This window comes from Engraulis encrasicolus, chromosome 8 (assembly GCF_034702125.1).
Source record: "Engraulis encrasicolus isolate BLACKSEA-1 chromosome 8, IST_EnEncr_1.0, whole genome shotgun sequence".
Taxonomy (NCBI): domain Eukaryota; kingdom Metazoa; phylum Chordata; class Actinopteri; order Clupeiformes; family Engraulidae; genus Engraulis; species Engraulis encrasicolus.
In genome coordinates, this window is record NC_085864.1 from 14885012 (window position 1) to 14897831 (window position 12820).

Below are 12820 nucleotides of genomic sequence, written 5' to 3' on the forward strand. Positions count from 1 at the left end.
CACGAGATGCAATTTGCTCGCCCTCCATCCACCCCTCCACCCTCTTGGACAATAAAGAATCATATGTGAGAATGCTGTTCATTGCTTCAGGGTCAGCATCTATACCATAATACCACACCAACCATCAGAAAACTGGACAAACTAGTTTCAAGCACCTCCCTCTGCAACTGCCTGCTGGTCCTTCCTGATGCAAAGACCACAAGCATAGCGGAGGGAACAACACCTCAAGCACCCTGACCCTGAGCACGGGGGATCCGCAAGGTTGTGTTCTCAGCCCCCTCTGTTCTACGCTGCTGACACACACTGCACAACGACCCACAGCACTAACCATCTAGTGAGTTTGCGGATGATACAACACTGGTGGGCCCTCATCACCAAGGGCATGAGACGCCACTATCAGAGGAAGAAGTAGACCTGCTGGCAAGTAAAACAGATGGTGCAAAGACAACAACCTCCTCGGAAGTCCACAAGACCAAGGAGATTGTTGTCAACTTCCAAAGGGTCCAAAAACAACTGCCCACCACTGACCATCGAGCGGCGAGCTGTGAGAGAGTGAGCAGCACCAAGTTCCTTGAGTGCACATCACGACGACCTTCTTGGACCACCAACACTACATCACTGAGAGAAGGCCCATCATCGTCTCACTTCCTGCGCAAACTAAAGAAGGCAAGTGCTACACCCTCCATCATGACAACATTCCTACAGAGAGAACCATAGAGAGCGTCGTGTCCAGCTGCAGCACAGTGTGGGGAGGAAGCTGCAACGGAGAAAAACAGGAAAGACACTCCAGCGTGTTGTGGAACACAGCGAAGAAGGGATCATTGAAAAAACCACTCCCCTCCCTGCAGGACATTTACACCACACGCCTCACCCGGAAAGCACTGATGATCATCAAAGACACAAGCCACCCTGCACACAAACTGTTTTTCCAGCCTCCTGCCCTCTGGAAAGAGTACAGGCGCCTCCGTTCCCCGTACCACCAGGCATGGCGAGCAGGCCACAATGCACCAAGCGATCAAGATGCTGAACACTCACCCACTCTCCCTCCACTGTTCAGCCGCTAGCCAAGAAGGCCCACGACAAAAAAAACATAAAGATAAAAAATTAAAAAAAAAAACCACCAAAAAAAAACAAGTACAACAAACATCAACGACCATCAAAACAAAAAAACAAACATAATGAAGCACCTAAGAACAACTCTAACAAAACCCCCGTAACTGACCAAAATCCAATAAGAAACAACCCGCCACCACCCCCGCCTCCCCCCACCCTCCCCTCCCCACTCCCCCCCCACGACCCCCCAACCCACATCCACCCCCCTACCCCCTCCCACAACACATCCACCCGACCCCCCCCCCCCCTCCCCGCTCCACACCCCCCCCCTACCACAACCCCCCCCCCCCCCCCACGTCACCCCCCCCCCCCACCCCCCCACACGCACTCCACCTTTCTCCCCCCCCCCCCCCCTACCCCCCCACCCCAACACTTAACCACACCCCCTCCCTCTCCCCCCTTCCGCCCCCCCCCCTCCCATCCCATCCCCCCCCGCACCCCCACCTTCCCCACCCCGCCCCAACCACAGCGCTCTCTCTCCCATCCACCCCAACGCCCCCTACCGACCCCCCCACCAACACCCCCCACACCCCCTCCCCCACCCACACCCCTACACACCCCCCCACACCCACCCATCCTCGCCCCCCCCCACCCGCTCTCACCCCACCCCACCCCAACCGCCCTCCCCACCCCCCACGGACCCATCCTCCCCCCCCCCCCCCCATCCCCCACCACCATTATCTGCGACTGAACATTCCACCTGCCACTACTATACTTGTGACTGAACTTTCAACCTGCACTACCGTCAAACATGCCACACACACACACAACACACACACACACACACACACACACAACACACCACACACACACACACACGCACACACACAAACACACAACACACACACACAACACACACACCCCCAGCACACTGCACGTATCTGCACTAAACTCAAACATACACACACATGACTCACAACACACCACACACACACACTCACACACACAGACACACGAACACACTCACAGACGCACACCGCACCTTCTTACCTTCACTAAACAACATACACACACATACACACACACACACACCAAAACAAAGACCACCACTACACACTACGAAACCTCTCAGAAAACACCCACACACACAACACACACACACACACACACACACTGCTACTTGGGTAGTACTTGACAGACCTTTTTTAATATTTATTTTTCTCAAATGCCTACTATTAACCATGTCAGAACGCTTAAAAGGACTTTAGGAAAAGCACAAAAGCACAACAATACCTCTTTTTTTGTTAAAAATGTATGTGCCTCACAAGTCTTCTGTTGTCCAGTCTTTGCACTTTTAAATGTCCTGTATAGAGCTCTGTCCTATGTCCATACTGTCTTAAGTCCATGTATAAGTACTGGTTCCTAGTCTATACTGTCGTATTCCTTACCCGAGGAGTAGTCCTATGTATGTATGGGAAAGCAAGAAATGTAATTTCAAATTCTTTGTATGACCAGTGCATGTAAAGAAATTGACAATAAAACCTACTTGACTACTTGACTTGACTTGACTTGACTTAATTCTCTATACCGGCAATGCATCCTTCCTCACAGTGCAGTCCAACATTGATGAACCATCTCTTGCTGTCACTCTCCTTGGAATTGTGTTTGCTTCCTCGCACCTGATTTGACAGATTTAATATAGAGATAAAATGAAGAGCTTTGTTGAAAAAGGACCTCAACGGAATGTTTTCAATTCTGCATTTTATGATTGGAAATGACTCTTCAGACATGTGTGAGTTCTTTCCTTTGAAATATTTTCTGAAAATACTTTTTAAACCTACAAATCATGCATTTTACAATGCAATTCAATGCAATGCCCAATACAACAAAAAACATCTATTTCCCAAAATGTTCCAAAATGGATATAAGTTGTTATGCAACAAACCTCTTTGAATAAACAGACAGACTATTCTTTTCCTCCTCTGGGTGATGTTCTGCATGTGTGGGCCTCTGTGGTGGGGAGTGTTAGGATACTGTGGGCCTGTAGTGCTACAGTAGAAGACTTGGAGCTCTCAAGCTGAGCACTTCCACTGCACTCACACACACACACACACACACACACACACACACACACACACACACACACACACACACACACACACACACACACACACACACACACACACACACACACACACACACACACACACACACAGGCGTGCTGTGAAAAGCACATGGCTGCTGCATCTGAGAGGCTACGCTAGTACTGTGTCTAGCGTGCTCCATGAATGATACATGTGCTGCTCGCTTGGCCCCTCAGTGCTCTGAGCATCACGCATTACCAGAAGCCTCTCTCTGTGTCTGCCACACCCAGACGCGGGCAGACCCACGTGCTCACTCAGCCCTCTTTCACTGCTAGTGAGTTGAGGGAGGGTCAGGAATTAGATATTCTTTACAATTATTAATCATTGTTTTAATCTGTTAAGACATGGCCCCTATTAAAAAATACTGTTTCCAGAATGGCAATGACCAAGTTGTAATGTATGACTAGAGGCTCTGTGACATGTACTGGTTACATATTAGGGAATTATAGACTTTTCAATGACTGGTCATGGAATAAAAATATTTCTCTCATGTTAGATAAGTTTGTAGGTTAGGTTTTTTTCTTTAGTTCTTCACATCCAATCCCACAACGGATTTCCAGTGTAGTTTCTCTTAAATTGGGATCAAAGATCCCATGGCTTCATAGCTGAGTATAGTATAATTACCAAGCCGTGTCAGTGACCTATGGCTTTACACATTAAATAACGTTGAATAATCATGATACTGTTTTTACATGTTTATGTATGAGCTGTTGTGTTTGAGGTCATAGCGGGTGAGTCTTTGCCAGAATGCGGCTCCTGTGACCTGTTCCACTCCTCCTCCTTCTGCTAGACGTGGCAGGTGGTGTGATTCGCACACGCAGCAAGGGACAAGAGAGAGAGAGAGATAGAGAGAGAGGAGAGAGAGAGAGAGAGAGAGAGAGAGAGAGAGAGAGAGAGAGAGAGAGAGAGAGAGAGAGAGAGAGAGAGAGAGAGAGAGAGAGAGAGAGAGAGAGAGAGAGAGGTCCATAGCTCATAACTCAAGGAGAATCTATTAAGTGAGCAGAGATTGGATTTCCTTTTTGTTGCTTGGATGTAAGACCAGCATATGTTTCACACATTTAAGCTATGTTTTCCATTCATACCTGCACTTCTTCCAGTAAATTACCAGTAGCTAGCATCAGTTATGGTTATATGAGAGAGAGAGAGAGAGAGAGAGAAAGAGAGAGAGAGAGAGAGAGAGAGAGAGAGAGAGAGAGAGAGAGAGAGAGAGAGAGAGAGAGAGAGAGAGAGAGAGAGAGAGAGATGGCTGAGTGTGTCTTTCCTGGCAGTGGGAGGGTAGTGTTCCCCTTGCTTGAGTAATCCTGTACGGGACTCATCTGTTGGCCTGTCACGACCCTGCTGTGCTGGGGGTGCACGAGGCAGCCGATAGACGCATGCTGATGCTGATGCTGATGCTGATCTGTCTCTCTCTTTCTCTTTCTCTCTATCTTTCTATCTTTCTATCTTTCTGTCTTTCTCTCTCTCTCTCTGATGCTGGGATGCTGATGCTGTTATCTTTCTGTCTGTCAGTCTCCCTCTATTTTCTCTGTTTCTCACTCATTCTTCCTCTATCTCTCTCTTTCGCTTTCCCTCTTTCTTTTGCTGTTTCTCCCTTCATCTTTATCTCTCACCATCTCTTTCATACATAATCTCTCTGTCTCTGTCTCTCTCTCTCTCTCTCTCTCTCTCTAACTGGCTCATTTTCGCTCTCTTTCTTATATCTCTGTCAGCCTCGGTCAGACCAGACGGTGATTGAAAGCCTGTTTCGCATTTCAGGATTGCTGAGTAGATCAGTAGCACAATCTGGTGTGATTCAACACGGTTCATCGCTCGCGTTCTATTCAATTTCACACAGGCATGGACCTTGCTGCAGTAAAAAGGGAGACACGATGTGGAAATGAATGAAAGGCTAAAAGTTGTCTGCAGAGTAGTAGTTGCGAGATATTATTCTCGTGTGCCAGGAAGCTTAATTTATTAGCTCCTTCTATTCAGCAGGAAGTGATCTTTAAATAGTCTTTTCAATTTATGCATCAACCCAGTTGACCTGAAAAACAGCATACAACTTTGTCTCACACCTCATCTGGCTGGTGCATTGGAGATGACTCATAGGTTGCTGATCAGAAAAAAACTATATAGCTTCTGCCCACTTATCGTTCCACTTTATAGTAGAGTATAATTTCATTTTATTCACAACATTTCCGTATTAGGAAGGTCTAAGACCTCAATAATGGCACAAGCACTCTGAAATGACTTATGGCATATGGCAAATCCTCAAATTTCTGTAGGCCGAGTGTAAACATGTTGTGTATATAAACTGTTTATTTATATCAATGTCCTTCCGGATTAATAAAGTATCCCTACTTTACTACTCTGTGTCTAAAACATAAACTTGCTGATGACAGCTGATATATATTATCATGCAAAGAGTGATGGTATTTGTGTGCTTCACAGCCAAAATCATTTTATTTTGTTGCCTTTGTGTGTCTGTAGAATTGACCCGTGAACTGCACTTGAAGCCACCAGGAAAATCCCAAATAGGTAAGCAGATGATGACTTAAACTGTTTTAGTGGTGTGTTTCTCTTTCTGTCTCTGTCTCTGTCTCTGTCTCTGTCTCTGTCTCTCTCTCTCTCTCTCTCTCTCTCTCTCTCTCTCTCTCTCTCTCTCTCTCTCTCTCTCTCTCTCTCTCACACTCACTCTCTCTCTCTCCCTGAGGTTATATCTTATATGTGCAAACATACAGCAGCTCCTGTAATCTCTTGTTGCTCTTATAATATGTCTGATCTGATAGGAAGCAGGTAATAGAATAACTATTGGCAGTGTCCAGATTGTAGCATTTGTAATAATGCTGCAATAATAACAGTGGCACTGTGCCAGGCTTTTAAGTAGTGCTGATTACTCCTACCGCCAAACCTTGGCATGTAATTAAGTTGAAGTTTTATTAGAAGTGTTGCAATTTAATATTGATTGCCGCCATCCAAGTAATAATGGGCAGTTGTCATGGATGAGGGAGTAAAATTGATGATAGGCCCATGTAATTTCTCTAAGCCGCTAGTAGGGAAGATTAAACCTACCGAAGCCTTCACACAGTAAATTATGCTAACCTGTTGAGCGTAAATACATGAGAGTCGGTAGGAGCCAGGCAAAAATTATGCAGGGTTAAGAGTCAAATTTAGCACTATTTTTAGTGTGTTCTACTCTCTTTGTGTTGAATTAACACTTGCACAAATGCACTGTGCAGTGTTGGCGTCTCTTCAGCTCTGACACCAGACCTGTCATTATTCCACCTCTATTATATTATTCCTCCCACTTCCATCTTTTAGGGCATCTCTCTTTTTCCATACATCCATCCATCCATCTATCCATCCATCCATCCATCCATCCATCCATCCATCCATCCATCCATCCATCCATCCATACATACATCCATACATCCATACATCCAGCCATCTGTCCATCCTTTCTGTCTTTCATCGCTTCCCTTGTTTCTTTTAGCCCCACAGTCTACCCTTCTGCCCCCACAGATCGATGCACAGTTTTTCTCTGCTCCTGTCCTCATTTTCCGAGCACTCCCATCGGGGATATCCAATTACTTCTTATTCTTTACGCTGAGACAGAGGAGGTGGGCCGAGGGAAGAGACGTGCAGGGGGAAAAAGGGAGGATGGGAGGAAGAAAAGGACTGGAAGATGAAGAAAGAGAGCGATGAAGAGGGAGGGAGAAAGGGAATGAGATGACGAAAGACTGAGAAGAGAGGAGTCAGGAGAGAGAGCCTCACAGCTGTACATTTTGTGACGGCAATGTTTCAATAGGAGGAGCTGCTTGAAGCAGGCAATGGTGGAGGAGGGTCGGGGTGTTGGGTGGGGAGAATGTGGTGCTTATGATATGTAATGTGGGGGAGAAAGTGGTGATGTGTGGTTGAGCGAGGGGGAGCGAGTGTTGAGTGGGACGTGGACAAAGGTGTCTGTGTGTGTGTGTGTGTGTGTGTGTGTGTGTGTGTGTGTGTGCGCATGTGCCAGGGGGTAGTGTATGTGGGATTTGTGCATGGGATGGGTGCGTGGGTGAGCAAGTGTAATAGATGGATGATGTGTGGGTGTGGAAGAGCGAGTACTGAGGCTGAAGGTGGGGATGGATGGCTGAGGGGAGTGAGTGGCGAGGGAGTGGGTGATGGGAAGTGGGGCGGGGTGGGGTTCATGGGTGTTGGGAGGGGGGTGGTGAGTACGTGGGCGAGTTATTGATCAGTGGAGGGTGGGTGGAAGTTGGGAGGTGTGTGTGTACATGCATGTGGAAAGTGTAGATATGAGTATGGAGGATGGGTGCAGTTGGGTTTGTGTGTGTGTGTGTGTGTGTGTGTGTGTGTGTGTGTGTGTGTGTGTGTGTGTGTGTGTGTGTGTGTGTGTGTGTGTGTGTGTGTGTGTGTGTGTGTGTGTGTCTGTGTGTCTGTGTGTCTGTGCGGTTGAGGGTATAGAGGGGGAGTGCGTGGGCGAGCAAGTGTAACGGATAGATGATCAAATTGCCCCTGCAGTTCCCACTGGGAGTAGGATGACCTCATCTCATCGCATCTCATCTGGTCTTGTCTCCTCCCTGGTGTGGTCCTCCACTGCAGACGGTGGGCAGGCAGGCAGGCAGGCAGGCAGGCAGGCAGGCAGGCAGGCAGGCAGGCAGGCAGGCAGGCAGGCTCAGGAGGGAGGGCGGCTTGAGGTGGAGGCTGCAGGACATTGGTGTATTAATAGGGGAGCTGAAATAGGGAAAATTGATTATGATTATCATTGCTTTTAACATATCGCATAACACAGCAATTATCATATATTACACAGTACATACATAAATCAATATATTATATACATATTCTGCCCAACAAAGGCAAAGTGCAGTAACTACACCAACATTGAAACTTCGGAAAAGGCCTTCAAAGCCTTGGTATAATGTTGGATTTTGTTGCAACCTCAAATTCCACAAAGCAATATCTCTAGAGCAGACACATTTGGACCTTAAGGCTTTGTCACAAGGTACAGTTGGTGTAATGAAGACCATTTCCAGTCTAAACTCAGTTTTGACAAATTATGTAGTTACTGCATTTTGCATTTGTAGGGCAGTATTATATACATCATAAATGTTCATATATTACATATTTACATACACTATACTTACTGTATATTCATGACGTATATTACCGGTGGGGTCATCCACTGCGGTGGGCAGGCACAGGGGGTGAGGCTGAGAGGGAGGCTGCAGGATCCGCTCTTAGTTTGGGGAAACTGAAATAGGGAAATTTGATTATGATTGATCATTACTCAACATTACATCGCATAACACAATTATTGTTGTTGTGTATTACTCTTGATTATAATAATAGCAGTGATGACAATCATCATTATTGTAATCATCATTATAATCAACATCGCAGCGTCACTGCTATCTATTCATCATTACAACAACAACAACAACATCATCTTCATCCTTTTTTCATCTTTACTTGATTGACACTTTTCATACACACACTGTATACTTTTTATACTTTTGAGTCTCGGATTGAGTTAACAGATGAAGGCAGATTAGAAGACTCGTCATTTTCTGGGTCAAATAGATGATTTAAAAAAAGAAAAGAAACTGGGGTTTTCTCCAAAAAAATTGATAATTGCAACGCCCTAAGGACCTCATCATTATAAACATGCACTTTGGTAATTGCTTCATTTTCTCTCGCTGGTGAGGCATGGAGAGAGAGTCGAGAAAGCTCCTCAATGCTCGTTATCCGCTCTGTTAGTCGTGTCATTGCTTTGCACGGATTGGTGATACCAAAATGACAGAAACCATCTGTCTCATATTGCAATGCTTGTTGGTATTCCTTCCTATACTGTTCCCTGCCTGGTGTTGTATATGACTCCACCAGCACCTGGGAAATTTCACTTGTAAAGGCAGAGAAATGCAACACTTTCATTGATTGTATATTAGAACTATTTCATCTCACTGAATACTTTCCAGAAACTGGTTAAAACATGTAGCATACTTGGTGTAGGTTTAGTTAGCCCTTTCATGCAGATGGCACTGCCCACGATCCCTTTCCACATCTGCTGCAAAAGCTTTACTACACCATGACAACATTGCTATGCCATTACCTAGAGTCTTAAGTAGCAGATTGAAATATGGTCTTTTCCATTTTTTTGACAGTATGGTTATAACACTGGCTCTGCATGAAATGTACTGTAGCTACAGTTTCTGTTAGAATTGTCCGGTGACATTACGGAAGTATTCATGAAATATAGGTTAACAATAAAGCTGTTGCTTTGTATTACTGAGATAAAAAGGATACAATATTCAGACAAATGACAGATGAAGGCCCTGGCTCACCTCATCTCATTCACTATGGCGATTTACAGCAATGTTTAAAAAGATTTAAAAGTCAAATAATAGATGAAAGCTTTAGTTCCTTTTCATTTACAATTGAGATGTAATGGCTGAATGGATGAAAAAAAGGATACAAAAGTAAACAAATAGATGAATACCTCAGCTCCTCTTCACTTACAGTGGGGATTTAATGGCTGTGGCTGTGTGACCTCTATCTCTGTGGTGTTTTACTGATGACCTTGAGCCAGATGGTCCCCCCCTGCAAAGCGCTGACAGAGTGTACACATCGTCTGGTTGGGATTTCACTGGGAATGCTGTAATCCTAACCCCCCCCAAAAGCTTTCATCATTCCACCACCCTTTTGTCTGTGTCTGTGCACATATTCTGATCATATTAAAAGCTGCAGTCCATAAGTCTGTTTTTTCTTCAGCTGCCCACAACAGTGTTAGTGGTAATAATATGGCCTGCATAGACGTGGTTTAAACATTTCACCATCCGTTGGACTGTACAGTGCATGTGACAACTCTGTATGTGACAAATAGCCAACAAACAAAATCTTAAATATGCCAAAATTAGATTCTGCCTTTCAAAGGAGCTCACAAAGATGAGCGAAAGAGAGGTTTGTCTGTGTGGACTGGATCTGTATGTGACCAGTAAATACACTGCAAAGTCTTAGCTGGCTTTTGAATATCAGACAAAATCTACATTTGTTTAGTTAGATGTGAGCTTTGAAAGTAACACATAAACCAGAGCAGCCATTGAAAACGCTTGTTGTTGGTTGCCTATTTCAACCAGAAGTAGTGGTTCCAATACACCACACTCTACCGTGTGGAACGTTTCCAGTTGAATAAACCGTAGAATGAAGAAGTAGATCTCACTCAGTTCTTTGTAATCCTTTTTTTTTAATGTTTACATAGCAGCAGAAAACAGACAAACATCAGTGGCTATCTCAGCCAACCATTATACCCTGGCCACCACATGAGACTGTAGCATGGTGAGATTCTGTAGCATGATGGGATCATATGTGACATTTGCGCTGTGCTGGCGTCTGAGGCCTCGCAGGGATGGGGATCTGTTGTCTACTTCTCCCTGTGGACCAGACACACATGACAATTATTCTCTATTAGAGTGCTGTGCGCATCACTCTTGATGTTTGTATCTGTGTCCGTGTATTTGTGTCTGGGTCTGGGTCTGTTTTGTGTATCTATGTGTGCACACAGTGTGTGTTTATGATTGCTTTTATGGTTTTATCTGTAATAGTCAGGGGGAAACATGAAATTGCATCAATGCACATTTATGAATATGTTTGTCTGTATATATTCTAAAACAGTGTGTGTGTGTGTGTGTGTGTGTGTGTGTGTGTGTGTGTGTGTGTGTGTGTGTGTGTGTGTGTGTGTGTGTGTGTGTGTGTGTGTTGTGCGTCCGTATGTGCACGCGTGCATGCGTGCGTGCGTGCGTGCGTGTCTGTGTGTGTGTATGTGTGTGTGTGTGTGTGTGTGTGTGTGTGTGTGTGTGTGTGTGTGTGTGTGTGTGTGTGTGCGTGCGTCGGTGTGTGTATGTGTGTGGTATCTCCTCCCCAGACTGGCTGGTGGAGGAGGAGCAGCTGGAGGGCCGCTGTCGGGAGGCCGAGGTGCGGCTGGCCGAGCAGCAGGGCCACGCCGGCGACCTCCAGCAGGAGCTGAGCCACAAGGGGGTGCTGGTGGGCGCGCTGCGGGCTAGCCTGAAGGAGAAGGAGCGCCACTTCCTGGAGGAGCTGAAGCGCCACAGCCACCGCACCACGGCGCTCACCTCCGAGCTGCAGCAGCAGACCGAGGCGGCCGCCTGCCTCTCCTTACAGCTGCACTCGGCCAAGCGCAAACTGAGGCATCAGCAGCAGCAGCCGGATGGGCACCATAGCCATCACCAACATCAACAGCAACACAACCACCACCACCACCAACACCATCGGCAAAGGGCTGCCAGCCACCACGGTCCCACAACAGGACCCACTTCGCCTCTACCCGGCGGCGGGGCATCGGCGGCCAAGCCTAAACGCCGCAGTGGCAGCAGCGGCGGCGGTGGTGGTGGTGGTGCTGTTGTCAAGCACACTCCGGCCAGCATCCGAGCGGAGCGGGCGCGCGAGTGTGTGCCGCGCGAGAGGGTGACGGGCCCCGCGGAGCCCAAAGCCATGCCCGACCCGGCACTCTTCTTCTACCCGTACCGGGAGAGGGCTCGGACTCGCCACAGGCAGCACCACGCGGCACACCACCACAGGCTGCCTCTGGAGGACAGAGAGGGGCCGGCTGGCGGGGCACCGGAGGGGCCCGGGAGACTGGCCCCGATCCTGGGCACGCCGCCCCCCATAGCCCCTCTCTCTGCTGATAGCCAGGCTGAATAAGTCATTACTCTGCTTTGAAACCTTTTCCTCCTCTCCCCCTCACACCCTTACTCTTAATTGTTAATCTTTAGGTCCGCTTCTGTTTGAGTTGTTGAACTGTCTGTCTTGCACCTTGAAGTATTAGGCATTTGTTTGCAATTTTCAATGTTGTTGCACCCTTCTGTTTAAATGTTATGGTAAGTTTTCTTTGATATCAAGATATCTATGTTTATTCTAGGCAATACTTTGGCACAGACTGCATTTCCTACTACCGTTTTATTGTTGCGTTGGGTAGACATGACCAGCACATTTCAGATTAGGAAATGGGGTGTACTGTACTTTCTGCTCTTTGCGTGAAACTGTCAGTGAGTGTTTCTTGTCTATTAAGACAATATTAAGAGATATTGACAGTGTAGCAGTTAGTCAGGCTGTGTACAAAGCACATTCACCCTGTGCGTCGCTTTAATGAAGAAACATATCTGAGAAAGTTTCAGGGGGTGATGGATGGTAGACATTTTGGCTTTGCTTTGGCAAATTGACCTGCACAACCATTTAGGTTTTTTTGTTTTTGTTTCTGCAACTGATGTCCCTTGGTTATTTGAAGTACAATGTTGATATACATTTCCTTTATTATTATGTACTTATAGTACAAACCCATTGGCCTTCAGATGATCTATACGACCTTGCCCTAACAGTCAACTCTCCTGATGTACTGAACCAATTTGTTTCCAAAGCTAACAAAGTATTGATGCACAAAAGCAATGGGAAACGTGCTGGAAATAGGCTGATTAAATTAGCGATGGACTTTGTAAGGTTTTGTTAAAGGTTTTGATGGTTTTGGCATAGCATTCCTCTAACATTATTGCTATGGGCTGTGAGTTGACATGACTGCACTGTTATATTGTCTGGTCTCGCTGTGTATGGTTTCAGGTGACTTCAGGTACATT

General features: G+C 46.4%; 1 protein-coding gene across 1 annotated transcript in view; it reads left to right on the top strand.

The window, feature by feature from the left end:
* Window positions 1–12153, top strand: part of ccdc92ba (coiled-coil domain containing 92Ba) — an 18209-nt gene extending 6056 nt beyond the window's left edge. Inside the window, exons 3-4 of the mRNA XM_063204328.1 lie at window positions 5667–5714; window positions 11098–12153. Of these exons, the coding sequence (XP_063060398.1) occupies window positions 5667–5714; window positions 11098–11894 (845 nt within the window). The 3' untranslated portion in view covers window positions 11895–12153. The remainder of the gene's footprint in view (window positions 1–5666; window positions 5715–11097) is intronic.
* The last annotated feature ends 667 nt before the right edge of the window (window positions 12154–12820 follow it).